Below are 14707 nucleotides of genomic sequence, written 5' to 3'. Positions count from 1 at the left end.
ATTTCTCCTTCACATCTCAATGAGATCCTTGCTGGATGGAGTAATCTTGGTTGTAGGTTTTCCTCCTTTCATCACTTTAAGTCTACCCTGCCACTCTCTTCTGGCCTGCAGAATTTCTGTTGAAAGATGAGCTGTTAGCTTTATGGAAATCCCGTTGTATGTTATTTGTTGCTTTTCCCTTGCTACTTTTAATATTTGTTCTTCTTAATTTTCATTGGCTTGATTAATATGTGTCTTGGCATGTTTCTCCTTGGGTTTACCCTTATGGGACTCTCTGGGCTTCTTGACTTGAGTGGCTATTTCTTTTCCCATGTTAGGAAAGTTTTTTACTATAATCTCCTCAAATATTTTCCCATACCTTTTCTTTTACTCTTCTTCTTCTGGGACCCCTATAATTCCAATGTTGGTTCACTTAATGTTGTCCCAGAGTTCTCTGAGACTGTTCTCATTTCTTTTGATCCTTTTTTCTTTATTCTGCTCTACTTCACTTATTTCCACCACTCTATCTTCCAGCTCATTCACTCTCAGTTATTCTGCTATTGTTTCCCTCTAGTGTATTATTAATCTGTTATTGTGTAGTTCATTGTTTATTTTCTAATCTTTATTTCTTCTAAATTCTTGTTAAACATTTCTTCTTTTTGATCCATGCCTCCAATCTATTTATCTGTGCCTCCATTTTATTTCCAAAGTTTTGGATCATCTCTACAATCATTACTATGAATTCTTGTTCACATAGACTGCCTATTTCCTCTTCATTTGTTTTGTCTTGTGTGTTTTTACCATGTTCCTTCAACTGTTGCATGTTTCTCTGTCTTTTCATTTTGTTTAATTTACTGTGCTTGGAGTCACCTTTTTACAGGCTAGAAGGTCTTAGTTGCTACTCATTTTCAAGTCTGCCCCCACTCGGGTGGGTTTGGAACAGTGCCTTATGAAGGTTTCCCATTGGGGAGCTTGTGTCTGTGTTCTGGTGAATGGAGCTGGATCTTGACTTTCTGAAGGACAGTGCCATGTCCAATAAAGTGTTCTTGGATGTTAGTGGGCTTGGCATGACTTTGGGAAACCTGTCTGCTAATGGGCAGGGTTGAGTTCCTATTTTGCTGAAGGTTTGGCATGAAGTGTCTGGCACTGGAGCTTGCTGGCCTTTGAGTGTGTCTTGGTCTTAGTGCTGAGATGGAGGCTTTGGGGAGAGCTCTCATTGATTAATGTTCCATGGGTTTGGGAGTTCTCTGGTGATCCAAAGTCCTGGACTTGGATCTCCCACCGCAAGAGTTTGGCCCCAACCCCTTACTGTAGCAGGAAGATTTCACAGGCCACACAGCATAGAAGACAAAACCCCAAGACTAGTGGCGAAAGCAACACAAACAGCCCAGAACACTCAAAGAAATTCACACACTCATTCTGAGGAGACTAACTTCCCTTTTTGGAAGTGTAGGGTCTTCTGTCAGTGTTCAGAAGTTATTCTGTAGGAGTCATCCCATATGCAGATGGATTTTTAATACATTTGTTGGGAGGAAGTTGATCTCCCTGTCTAACTCCTCCACCACCTTGAAAGTCCTCAGGAATTTAGCTGTAACTTCTTATGTTTATATGTTATTCAGTAGTATCTGTAAAAGATAAGCAAATTCCTGGGCCCTGTTTCTCCCTGAAGATGCCTGCATCCACATATTTGGGGTTAGCATTTTGCACTGCAATCTCAGTTTGCTCATGGATTCAATGAAGATAAGTTTCCATTTTCTAGGTTTTTTTTCCTTGTTATTTAATGGTTGGAGAGAGGCCCTTTTAAATTTTACATCTCTGTGATGATAACTTAATATCATATGAATCTGAGGATAAGATTTGAAGCTCTGTTTGTCTTCCAGCATCCATACCACAGTTTACAAATTCCCCCACGATGGTGATCATGGTGGGTTTACCAGCTCGAGGAAAGACCTACATCTCAACAAAGCTCACACGCTACCTCAACTGGATAGGAACACCAACTAAAGGTATGTCTCTGAAACCCTTTGTTCTACAACCCTCTATAGAACACTGATGGAGTATAGAGTAAGGTAGCTAACCTCAAAAGAGCAAAGCCAGTAGTACAGGAATGTCTCAAACCACTATTAATAGTACTAAGACTATTCCTAGTATTATTACTGCTGCTACTGCTACTACTACTACTACTATGATGGCTACTACTATTTCTACTACTGCTACTACTACCTTCATAAATTTTATAATTTCTTAAGTACATACCCAGTGCTAAATCTTATGCTAGGGGCTAAGTATAGGAAAATCAATAAGATTAAACATCTGTTTCAGAGAAGGTTTATTTTGGAAGACCTCAAAATCACCCTATCAATAACATATTACTCTTATTACCATTTTTATTAATATTATATCAATAATACTACTCTATTAGCATTACCATTTCTTTACAACCTTAAGGTTTCCTGCAGAACGTAGGGATGTATGGAGTCAAGCATGTTGAAACCCCAGCCTGGAGGCCCCCACAAGCTCTTCAGTATAGCAGGCACTTCAGCTCACCTCTCCAGTACAGAAAGCATCCTGTCTCCAAGCCTCTCCTTAGGTCTGTGCCTTGCTTCTCCCCATCCTCAGCTGGAAGTGGCCCTGTCTCTTTCCACTTTCCTCTTTCCAGAGGGGTCTCCTTCACAGCCTGTCAGTCTCCTCCCACACTCCCTGCTTCCAGCTTTCCTTTCTCCCCATGTGATCTCTTTTCTGCTTACTACCTCTTATTCAGCAATCATTCTCTTCTATTCTCTTTTTGGTTTCTCTATCCCCACCCCATATCCCCATTCCTATTTGACTTCTCTGTTCTCCCTAGGACCATGCTTCTCTGGGCTCCCACACCAATGCTTTCTACAGCCTCCTCTATGCCAACACTAATTACATAGTGTGTTGTGTGTCTGGGTCTCTCGCCCCATGAGCTGCTCTGGGGTAAGAGATTAGAGCTTATTCATTTCAGTTGCTCAAGTAGGACAAAATTAAGACATTTATAGGCTCTAAACGCTGAGTTAGGGTGCCCCTGCATCATATGTAATTCAGAATAAAAACAGTAAATGTAACAACATCTACCTTTTTTTAAAATTTATCCACTAATGACTATATTAATGCTTTTAATGCATATCCACTAAGCTGAAAACTTTTACTGGGCTGTGTCTTTACTGGTACACTAAGCAAGTGCTTAGCCTACCTCTCCTGTGGAATGGAGCACTACTCACCAGTGCAGAAAAAGTTCTTCTCAGGCATTCATTATTTGTTGAGCACAGTTGTGTCAAGGCCCTTGTTGGATGTTGGGCAAAGAAAAACAAGTAAGATAGGACCCCTGCCCTCAAAGAACTCACATCTATTCTTAAGCTCTAAAATACCCATGTGGGAGGGACTAGTATTATCATCATCCCACAGTTGATGAAACTAATGCCCAAGAGTTGATGCATCTTGTCTGAAGGCATGTGGTCACCATGTGATGGAACACATCACATGTATGTAACATCAACCAAGGTGATGGAACACAAGGTGATGGAACCAAGATACGAACACACATCTGGTTGATTCCAAAGCCTAACACTCACTGTGTCTGACACTGACACTCACTGTCTGATACTTGGCACTACTGATGAAAAGAGGAGAGAATCCACATTGGCCCTGTACTTCCCTCCATGTTCTTCCTCTCATTTCTCTTGACCATCCCTACACCCTATCTGCCCCCTTCCCTCCCTCTCTCCAGTCTTCTCCTCTCCTTCTCCCATTTCTTCTTTCCACACATTTACTTTCTGTTTTTCTCATTCACTGGTGAGTTTCCTACTGGTCCTCTATGTGCCAAAACCCATACTATGCACTGGACATGCAAAACTAAATGAGATTCACACCCCGTCCTTGAAGATTTCTCCATTTGACTAGGGTGCATAAGAATGCAACATGTCACTGAAGAATCCCAGAGCAGGGTACTGAGGGTCTCACAGAGGAAATCACCACCTGGAAGGCAGTGAAATCTTCCATATATGGTATATTTGAGCTGGGAGGTCTGGTATATTCCTCCTGTGGGAGGAATAGGACATTGGCAGAAGAGAAGGGGAGAAGGAATAGTTCTTGTATGACTGCAGGCTCTGAAGAGCCTCTGCTGAGTGTAGGGGCACATGTGATGGTGGCAGATGGGTCTCTGCTCCGATGCACCTGCTTCCCATCTGCTCCACTCACACAGAGACCCTCAGAGTCATGTTTCAAACACATAGCTGCCCATATCTGTAGCTACCAAGGGTTCCCTTGACTGGCAGGTTTAGATCCAAGCCCCTTAGCCTATCATTTGTTCAAGGCCCTTCATGATTGGCCTCTGCCAAGCTCACATGCCTCAGTCACAATTGGATGACTCATGTTCTGCATTCTGCCAATGCCACATCCTTGCTCAAACTGTTCCTCTACCTGGAATATCTTTGTTCCCCTCTCCCACACACCATGCCTGCCTATAAAAGGTCTGCTTTCCTATAAAGACTGGTACAAATGCTGCTTTCTCCAAAATAAGCTTCTGAGACTACTCTAAGTTTAGTTAGTCTTTCCTTCCCCCTTACTCTTTTGCATGACTCTGTCATAGCATTTAATAAACTGGGTGAGAGCTCTCTGTTTCCTGGTTTATTCTATGTCTTGCCTTCTGCATGGTGAGCTTCTTGTGGATCCATCATGCAGATTTGATTCATCTCTGAGACCCAAGAACTCATGTCCTGATTTACAAAGTAGACATGAGAAAGTATTTGTTGGATGAATGAATGAAAGAGTACATTACCTCTTTGCTTATTATCCCCTTGTTCCCCCTTTCCCTCTTTCCTCTCTGGTTTATCACCACTACAAATGAGAAAGTGTGGCCTAAAAAGTCCAACATATCTAGGTTCTCTATACTGATGCATAAAGTATGATAACATTGGACTAAGTATCAGAAGGCCAAGTCTAGTTATACCCCCAGCTTGCTCAATGTTTGACCCTTGGTTTACTCCCAGGATCCCAGTTTCTTTATCTTTCCAATGGAGTGGGACATTAAAAGTTTTGTAGTTTATGATAAAACGGAATAGTGGAAAGATCACCAGCTTTGGAACCAAACAGACCTTTGTTTGAATCCCAGCTCTCCACTTACAATGAGAGTTACTTCCTTTTTCTGAAATTTCATTTTCTCATTTATAAAATGGGAATAGCGATTCCTACTTTTTAAGGTTGTTGTGAGGAGTAAGTGAGCTGGACGCCATAATTTGAGGCTTTGTATACATATTATATAATTAAAACTTTACCTTTTTTACCTCTGAGATCCCTCCCAGAAAGGACTTTTTTTTTTTTTTTTTTTTTTTTTTTGCCACTGAGATCTTCCCAACCACTTCACCAGGGCTTCCTGCTTTCAGTGTTTAATTTAGGTCAATATCGACGAGAGGCAGTGAGCTACAAGAACTACGAATTCTTTCTTCCCGACAACATGGAGGCCCTACTTATCAGGAAGTGAGTACCTAACATTTTAAAGACCTTTGCTGTCCCCTGGCTGAAGGAAGCCTCTATTCAGATGACAGTGGAGTACAGCAGAGCAATTTGGGTTAGTAAGGAGACTAGTTAAGACAATTCTTACACTATTTTAACTGAAACCTATTTCTGGTCATATCCATCCCCTGCTTAAGAACTTTTAACAGTTTCTTACTTTTGACAGGAAAGAGTGGAAATTTAGCCTAGCATTTAAAATAAGAGTCTCAGTAATTTGGCCCGCTCTGATCTCATCCATTAAACCTCGAGGTGTTTGTCTTCTACAAGACTCTGAACACTTTCAGAACAGAGCCTGAGTCTCATTTATTGATCTATATTCTCATAATGGAACCCAACAAAGAGTAATCACTAAACAGATTTTTGTCAAAAGTGTAAATACATTTCCATCATGTTACCTGTGTTTGTCCTGTTATATGTGCCAGGAATGCCTTCTACTTTACAGACTATGTATCCAGGCTCTTCGTGGGTTCAAGACCCAGTTCAGTTTAAGCACTATTAGTTCGAGGTTTGGAGCCCTTGATAGTATGGCTCGGTCATTAGTTTACTTTTCCTGGGTATGTTATGCCCCTAAGATGTCTACACAGAGCCACTTTCAACTGTGTGACTTCTCTGTGCTTGTTATAATTCTTAGAACATAGAACACCCTTTGTAGATATTCAACAGATGAATAATTTAATGTATGACATTTTAGATATAGTACAAAAGATAATGCAGAATAGAGAGGAACCCATCTTTGGTATAGTAGCTGTCTGTTTCTTTCTTCATCTTTTTCAGGCAGTGTGCCCTAGCAGCCCTGAAAGATGTTCATAGCTATCTCAGCCATGAGGAAGGTCGTGTTGCAGTAAGGAAATTTGCATTTTCTCTTGGGTTTCTGTTGGGATGAAGAAGAGCTAATATATGTGGAGTGTTTATTATGTTCTATACATTATTCTAAGCACTTTGCATGTATTAATTTAATTCCAGCCTCCCCCACAAGATAAAAATATTTTTTACTATACTCCATTTTATACCCCAGAAAAATGTAGTGCAGAAAGACCAAATAGTTAAATATTTTCCCAAAGGGTAGGCCAGAACTGGAGTACAGGTTGTATAGCTCCAGAATCTATACTCCTAATCAATAGAGTCTACCACTCTATCCCCAAGAATTCAATAGGACTACACTAAAATCTGACTGCAATAGAAACATTTTTAAGTTCCAGAGATTTACCTAAACACCTAGTCAATTTAATCTCATAAACCTCTGACTTAGGATTTGGAAATTCTAAAAGGGCTTCAAAGAACTCCAAAGTGATAGGAAGGGAAGAAGCTTCACCTAGGAGCTGAGAAAATCAGTTTCAACTCTGCTTTATCAGTAAGTCTCAGTGGCCTTGGGTAAAAGAAACCCTTCTTCTAAGTCTCAGCTATTTTACCTGTAAAATGGGCCTAATAGAATTCCACAGTTTTCCTCTGGCCTTTTTGTGCCTACAGTCTGCTACATCTCTGGGAAGACAGCAAGGGCTCAATGAATGCTTGAGAAATTGATATAAGTCATTTCAAATCCTTCAAAACCCTGGCCAAGTTTTATCTCCTCCTTGAAACCATTTGCTTAGCATAGGGATGGTCAAAGAGTAGGCATTCTATCAGAACTAGATTTAAGGCAAACCAATCTCATCGTGTGCCTCTAGGTTTTTGATGCCACCAACACTACCAGAGAACGACGGTCATTGATTCTGCAGTTTGCTAAAGAACATGGTTACAAGGTAGAGTAACTCTTCAACTCTTATCTAGAGCCTACTCATCTATGAGGAAACCCCAAAGAAAGCCAAACCAGGGGACAGAGATGCCAAATCAGCTACCATAGGCTCAGCATTTTAATTGAGTTATATGGCTTTCCAGATCACAGTTAGAAACAGAAAAACAGAACAGAACAGGAAAGAAGGGATGCCACATAAGGCAATGGAAGATAATTACTGAGAAGCTGACACTGGTGGATGGGTATGAGGAAGGAGGAGATGGAATCACTACAATTTAGGGCCAATCTGCCTCATAAAACTCAGAATCCTAAAAGCACCACTGTATGAAATTACATTGTCAGAAATGCCTCTAACACTGAGTAAATTCCACAAAACAACTTCTGAATGCCAGCAGAGGACATCAGGCACCCATCAAAGCAGCCCATTGTCTTTGAAAAGAGGTAGGAAAAAATATAAAAGACAAAAAGAGAGACAAAAGAGGTAGGGACGGAACTCTGTCCTGGAAAGGGAGTCAAAAAAGAGACGTTTCCAAACATCAGGAAACACTCTCACTGCCGAGTCTGTGCCAAGCCTTGGAACCACAGAGGGCAACATAATCAGGAGGAAAAATAAATAAATAATTAAAACCCACAGATTACCTGCCCAGTGGTAACTCCCCCAGTGAAGAAGCAGCGCAGACACCTGCATCCACCACAAGCAAGTGAGGGCTGCGCAGAGAGGTGCGGACTGCATTGCTTAGAGTAAGGAATGGGCCTGAATGCCCCGAGGGCAATCTGAGTGAACTAACTTGGGCTAGCAAACCAGACTGTGGGATAACTACCATGCAAAAAGCCCTAAACCTAAGACACCGTCAGGCCCCCTCACAGAACAAAGGACTGAGCAGAGCTAGCCGGCTGCAGGCAGGCCCATCCCCCTCCGGTGACAGGCAGGCGAGGGCAACCAGAGCCGGAAGGGGGCAATCACGGCCCCAGAGGGGCATCATCTACCAAACTACAAGCAGGCTTCATTGCTAACCAAGACTTCTTGGGATCCTGAACGGTCAACATCCGCCTGAGAAGGTGTGCTGGTTGTACACCCAGAAAACCGAGAGGCAGGGACGAGGGAGACGATAAGTCACAGTGACCGCACTCTCCAAACACCTGATCACCTGAGCTGCTCGGACCTCAGAAGGGCACAAAATGTAGGCCCAACCGAGTATGCACCTCTGAGGAGTACCCAAGTACCTTAACCTGAGCGGCTTAGACCTGGGAAGGGCATACAATCCAGGGCCAGCCTCAGACAGTTCCCAGCAGAGCAACCTAGAGCCTAAGCAGTGTAGACAGGGAAAGCACACACACCATGAGCAGGGGCAAACCCAGTGTGGCTGAGACACTGCGAGCACATGCCAGTGTTATTTGTTTGCAGCATCCCTCCCTCCCCACAGCACGACTGAACAAGTGAGCCTAAAAGAGTGTCCACCACCACCCTCTTGTGCCAGGGTGGAAATTAGACACTGAAAAGACCAGCGAACAGAAGAAGCTAAAACAGAGGGAACCTCCTTGGAAGTGATAGGTGCAATAGATTAAAACCCTGTAGTTAGTACCAACCACATAGGAAGGGGCCTGTAGATCTTGAGAAATATAAGCCAGATCAAGGAACTATCCAAAAATGAATTGACCCCGCACTGCCCACAACACCACCAGAGAAAGTCCTAGATATATTTTTACTATTTTTACTATCATTCTTTAATTTAAATTTTTTAATTTTTAAGTCCTCTATTGCTCCTTTAATTTTCATTTTTATAACCTACTATTACTTTTTTTTAATTTTTATTTTTACTTTATTTTACTTTACAATACTGTATTGGTTTTGCCATACATTGACATGAATCCACCATGGGTGTACATGTGTTCCCAAACGTGAAGCCCCCTCCCACCTCCCTCCCCATAATATCTCTCTGGGTCGTCCCCGTGCACCAGCCCCAAGCATGCTGTATCCTGCATCAGACATAGACTGGCGATTCGATTCTTACATGATAGTATACATGTTTCAATGACATTCTCCCAAATCACCCCACCCTCTCCCTCTCCCTCTGAGTCCAAAAGTCCGCTATACACATCTGTGTCTTTTTTGCTGTCTTGCATACAGGGTCATCATTGCCATCTTTCTAAATTCCATATCTGTGTTAGTATACGTATTGGTGTTTTTCTTTCTGGCTTACTTCACTCTGTATAGCAGACTCCAGTTTCATCCATCTCATCAGAACTGATTCAAATGTATTCTTTTTAATGGCTGAGTAATACTCCATTGTGTATATGTACCACAGATTTCTGATCCATTCATCTGCTGATGGACATCTAGGTTGTTTCCATGTCCTGGCTATTATAAACAGTGCTACAATGAACATTGGGGTACATGTGTCTCTTTCAATTCTGGTTTCCTCGGTGTGTATGCCCAGCAGTGGGATTGCTGGGTCATAAAGCAGTTCTATTTGCAATTTTTTAAGGAATCTCCACACTGTTCTCCATAGTGGCTGTACTAGTTTGCATTCCCACCAACAGTGTAGGAGGGTTCCCTTTTCTCCACACCCTCTCCAGCATTTATTGCTTGCAGATTTTTGGATTGCAGCCATTCTGACTGGTGTGAAACGGTACCTCATTTGGTTTTTGTGGTATTTCTCTAATAATGAGTGATGTTGAGCATCTTTTCATGTGTTTGTCAGCCATCCGTATGTCTTCTTTGGAGAAATGTCTATTTAGTTCTTTGGCCCATTTTTTGATTGGGTCATTCATTTTTCTGGAATTGAGCTGCATAAGTTGCTTGTATATTTTTGAGATTAGTTGTTTGTCAGTTATAATGAGAAAGTAGAAAAAGAAATTAAGGAAACAATTCCATTCACCATTGCAACGAAAAGGATAAAATACTTGGGAATATATCTACCTAAAGAAACTAAAGACCTATATATAGAAAACTATAAGACACTGATGAAAGAAATCAAAGAGGACACTAATAGATGGAGAAATATACCATGTTCATGGATTGGAAGAATCAATATAGTGAAAATGAGTATACTACCCAAAGCAATTTACAAATTCAATGCAATCCCTATCAAGCTACCAAAGATATTTTTCACAGAACTAGAACAAATAATTTCACGATTTGTATGGAAATACAAAAAACCTCGAATAGTCAAAGCAATCTTGAGAAAGAAGAATGGAACTGGAGGAATCAACTTGCCTGACTTCAGGCTCTACTACAAAGCCACAGTCATCAAGACAGTATGGTACTGGCACAAAGACAGAAATATAGATCAATGGAACAAAATAGAAAGCCCAGAGATAAATCCACACACATATGGACACCTTATCTTCGACAAAGGAGGCAAGAATATACAATGGAGTAAAGACAATCTCTTTAACAAGTGGTGCTGGGAAAACTGGTCAACCACTTGTAAAAGAATGAAACTAGATCACTTTTTAACACCGCACACAAAAATAAACTCAAAATGGATTAAAGATCTAAATGTAAGACCAGAAACTATAAAACTCCTAGAGAACAACATAGGCAAAACACTCTCCGACATAAATCACAGCAGGATCCTCTATGATCCACCTCCCAGAATACTGGAAATAAAAGCAAAAATAAACAAATGGAACCTAATTAAAATTAAAAGCTTCTGCACAACAAAGGAAAATATAAGCAAGGTGAAAAGACAGCCTTCTGAATGGGAGAAAATAATACCTACTATTACTTTTCAAAAAAAGAGACCCTGTTTTTTAAAGCAAACTACATATATATATATATATATATATAATAATTTTTGTGACTCTTTTCATTAATATTGTATTTTTGAAAATCCAACTTCTACTCTAGACTTTTAATCTTTGCTTTTTGGTATTTGTTATCAATTTTGTACCTTTAAGAACCCAATTTTCAGTACCCATTTCTACTTGGGAGCGAGATTACTGGCTTGACCGCTCTCTCCCCCTTTGGACTCTCCTTTTTCTCCACTAGGTAACCTCTATCTCCTCCCTCCCCCTTCTCTTCTATACCCAACTCTGTGAATCTCTTTGTGTGTTCTGGACAGTGGAGAACACTTAGGGAACTGCTTACACATAGGTTGAATCTGTCTCTCACCTTTTAACTCCCCCTTTTATCCTCCTGGCGACCTGTCTCCTTCCTCCCTCTTATCTTCTCTGTATAACCCCGTGAACATCTCTGAGGGATCCAGACTGTGGAGCACACATAAGGAAGTGATTACTGGCTAGCTTTCTGTCTCCTCTTTTGATTCCACCTCATCTCATCCTGGTCACCTCTATCTCCCTCCTCTCTCTTCTCTTCTCCATGTAACTCTGTAAACATCTCTGGGTGTCCCTCACTGTGGAGAAACTTTTCATCTTTAACCTAGATGTTTTATCAGTGGTGCTGTATATATGGAGAAGTCTTGAGGCTACTGTAAAAATAAGACTGAAAATCAGAAGCAGGAGGTTTAAGTCCAAATCCTAAGAACACCAAAGAACTCCTGACTCCAGGGAACATTAATCAACAGGAACTCATCAAATGCCTCCATACATACACTGAAACCAAGCATCATCCAAGGACCAATAAGTTCTAGAGCAAGACATACCATTCAAATTCTCCACCAACACAGGAACACAGCCCTGAGCTTCAATATACAGGCTGTCCAAAGTCACTCCAAACACACTGACATCTCATAACTCATTACTGGACACTTCATTGCACTCCAGAGAGAAGAAATCCAGCTCCACCCACCAGAATACTGACACAAGCTTCCCTAACCAGGAAACCTTGACATGCCACCCGTACAACCCTACCCACAGTGAGGAAACTCCACAATAAAGATAACTCCACAAACTGCCATAATTCAGAAAGGCCACCCCAAACACAGCAATTTAAAAAAGATGAAGAGACAGAGGAACGTAAAGGAACAGGATAAATACCCATCAAACCAAACAAAAGAGGAAGAAATTGGGAATCTACCTGATAAAGAATTCCGAATAATGATAGTGAAAATGATCCAAAATCTTGAAATCAAAATGGAAACACAGATAAATAGCCTGGAGACAAGGATTGAGAAGATGCAAGAAAGGTTTAACGAGGATCTAGAAGAAATAAAAAAGAGTCAATATATAATGAATAATGCAATAAACGAGATGAAAAACACTCTGGAGAGAACAAATAGTAGAATAAGATACTAGAATAAATAGTAGAATAAGGCAGAAGATAGGATTAGTGAGGTAGAAGATAGAATGGTAGAAATAAATGAATCAGAGAGGAAAAAAGAAAAACGAATTAAAAGAATGAGGACAATCTCAGAGACCTCCAGGACAATGTTAAATGCCCCAAAATTCAAATCATAAGAGTCCCAGAAGAAGACAAAAAGAAAGTCCATGAGGAAATACTTGAGAAGATAATAGTTGAAAACTTCCCTTATATGGGGAAGGAAATAATCACCCAAGTCCAAGAAACCCAGAGAGTCCCAAATAAAATAAACCCAAAACGAAACACCCCAAGATGCATATTAATCAAATTAACAAAGATCAAATACAAAGAACAAATATTAAAAGCAGCAAGGGAAAAAACAACAAATAACACACAAGGGGATTCCCATAAGGATAACAGCTGGTCTTTCAATAGAAACTCTTCAGGCCAGGAGGGAATGGCAAGACATACTTAAAGTGATGAAAGAAATTAACCTACAACCCAGATGACTGTACACAGCAAGGATCTCATTCAAATATGAAGGAGAAATCAAAAACTACAGACAAGCAAAAGCTGAGAGAATTCAGCACCACCAAACCAGCTCTCCAACAAATGCTAAAGGATATTCTCTAGACAGGAAACACAAAAAGGGTGTATAAACTCAAACCCAAAATAATAAAGTAAATGGCAACGGGATCATACTTATCAATAATTACCTTAAATATAAGTGGGTTGAATGCCCCAACCAAAAGACAAAGACTGGCTGAATGGATACAAAAACAAGACCCTTATATATGTTGTCTACAAGAGACGCACCTCAAAACAAGGGACACATACAGACTGAAAGTGAAGGGCTGGAAAAAGATATTCCATGCAAATAGAGACCAAAAGAAAGCAGGAGTAGCAATACTCATATCAGATAAAATAGACTTTAAAACAAAGGCTGTGAAAAGAGACAAAGAAGGACACTACATAATGATCAAAGGATCAATCCAAGAAGAAGATAACACAATTATAAATATATATGCACCCAACATAGGAGCACCACAATATGTAAGACAAATGCTAACAAGTATGAAAGGGGAAATTAACAATGACACAATAATAGTGGGAGACTTTAATACCCCACCCATACCTATGGATAGACCAACTAAACAGAAATGAAACACAAACTTTAAATGATAACAATAGATCAGTTGGACCTAATTGATATCTATAAGACATTTCATCCCAAAACAATGAATTTCACTTTTTTCTCAAGCACACACGGAACCTTCTCCAGGATAGATCATGTACTGGGCCATAAATCTAGCCTTGGTAAATTCAAAAAAAAATTAAATAATTCCAAGCATCTTTTCTGACCACAATGCAGTAAGATTAGATCTCAATTACAGGAAATAAAAACTATTAAAAATTCCAACATATAGAGGCTGAACAACATGCTTCTGAATAACCAACAAATCACAAAAGAAATCAAAATATGCATAGAAATGAATCAAAATGAAAACACAACAACCCAAAACCTGTGGGACACTGTAAAATAAGTGCTAAGGGGAAAGTTCATAGCAACGAAGGCATACCTCATGAAACAAGAAAAAAGTCCAATAAATAACCTAACTTTATACTGAAAGCAACTAGAAAAGGAAGAAATGAAGGACCCCAGGGTTAGTAGAAGGAAAGAAATCTTTAAAATTAGGGCAGAAATAAATACAAAAGAAACAAAAGAGACCATAGCAAAAATCAACAAAGCCAAAAGCTGGTTCTTTGAAAGGATAAATAAAATTGACAAACCATTAGCCAGACTCGTTTAAACAAAGTGAGAAAAATCAAATCAACAAAATTAGAAATGAAAATGGAGAGATCACAACAGACAACACAAAAATACAAAGGATCATAAGAGACTACTATCAGCAATTATATGCCAATAAAATGGACAACGTGGAAGAAATAGACAAATTCTTAGAAAAGTACAACTTTCCAAAACTGAACCAGGAAGAAATAGAAAATCTTAAAAAAAAAAAAAAAAAATCACAAGCACGGAAACTGAAACTGTAATCAGAAATCTTCCAGCAAAAAAAAAAAAAAAAAAAACAAAGCCCAGGTCCAGACGGCTTCACAGCTGAATTCTACCAAAAATTTCGAGACGAGCTAACACCTATCCTACTCAAACTCTTCCAGAAAATTGCAGAGGAAGGTCAACTTTCAAACTCATTCTATGAGGCCACCATCACCCTAATACCAAAACCTGACAAAGACACCAC

General features: G+C 40.0%; 1 protein-coding gene across 6 annotated transcripts in view; it reads left to right on the top strand.

The window, feature by feature from the left end:
- PFKFB1 (6-phosphofructo-2-kinase/fructose-2,6-biphosphatase 1) overlaps positions 1–14707 on the top strand; it is a 132779-nt gene that overhangs the window by 83760 nt on the left and 34312 nt on the right. For 5 of the 6 annotated variants that reach the window (XM_052662823.1, XM_052662826.1, XM_052662822.1 and 2 more), the window contains 4 exons: positions 1860–1985; positions 5382–5475; positions 6286–6352; positions 7176–7250. In XM_052662823.1, the coding sequence (XP_052518783.1) occupies positions 1860–1985; positions 5382–5475; positions 6286–6352; positions 7176–7250 (362 nt within the window). The remainder of the gene's footprint in view (positions 1–1859; positions 1986–5381; positions 5476–6285; positions 6353–7175; positions 7251–14707) is intronic. The other variant, XM_052662824.1, reaches the window with a different exon arrangement.

Source organism: Budorcas taxicolor, chromosome X, assembly GCF_023091745.1.
Source record: "Budorcas taxicolor isolate Tak-1 chromosome X, Takin1.1, whole genome shotgun sequence".
In the NCBI taxonomy this organism is placed as follows: Eukaryota; Metazoa; Chordata; class Mammalia; order Artiodactyla; family Bovidae; genus Budorcas; species Budorcas taxicolor.
The sequence above is the reverse complement of the archived record's forward strand: the minus strand, read 5'-3'. Positions and strand labels throughout refer to the sequence as shown.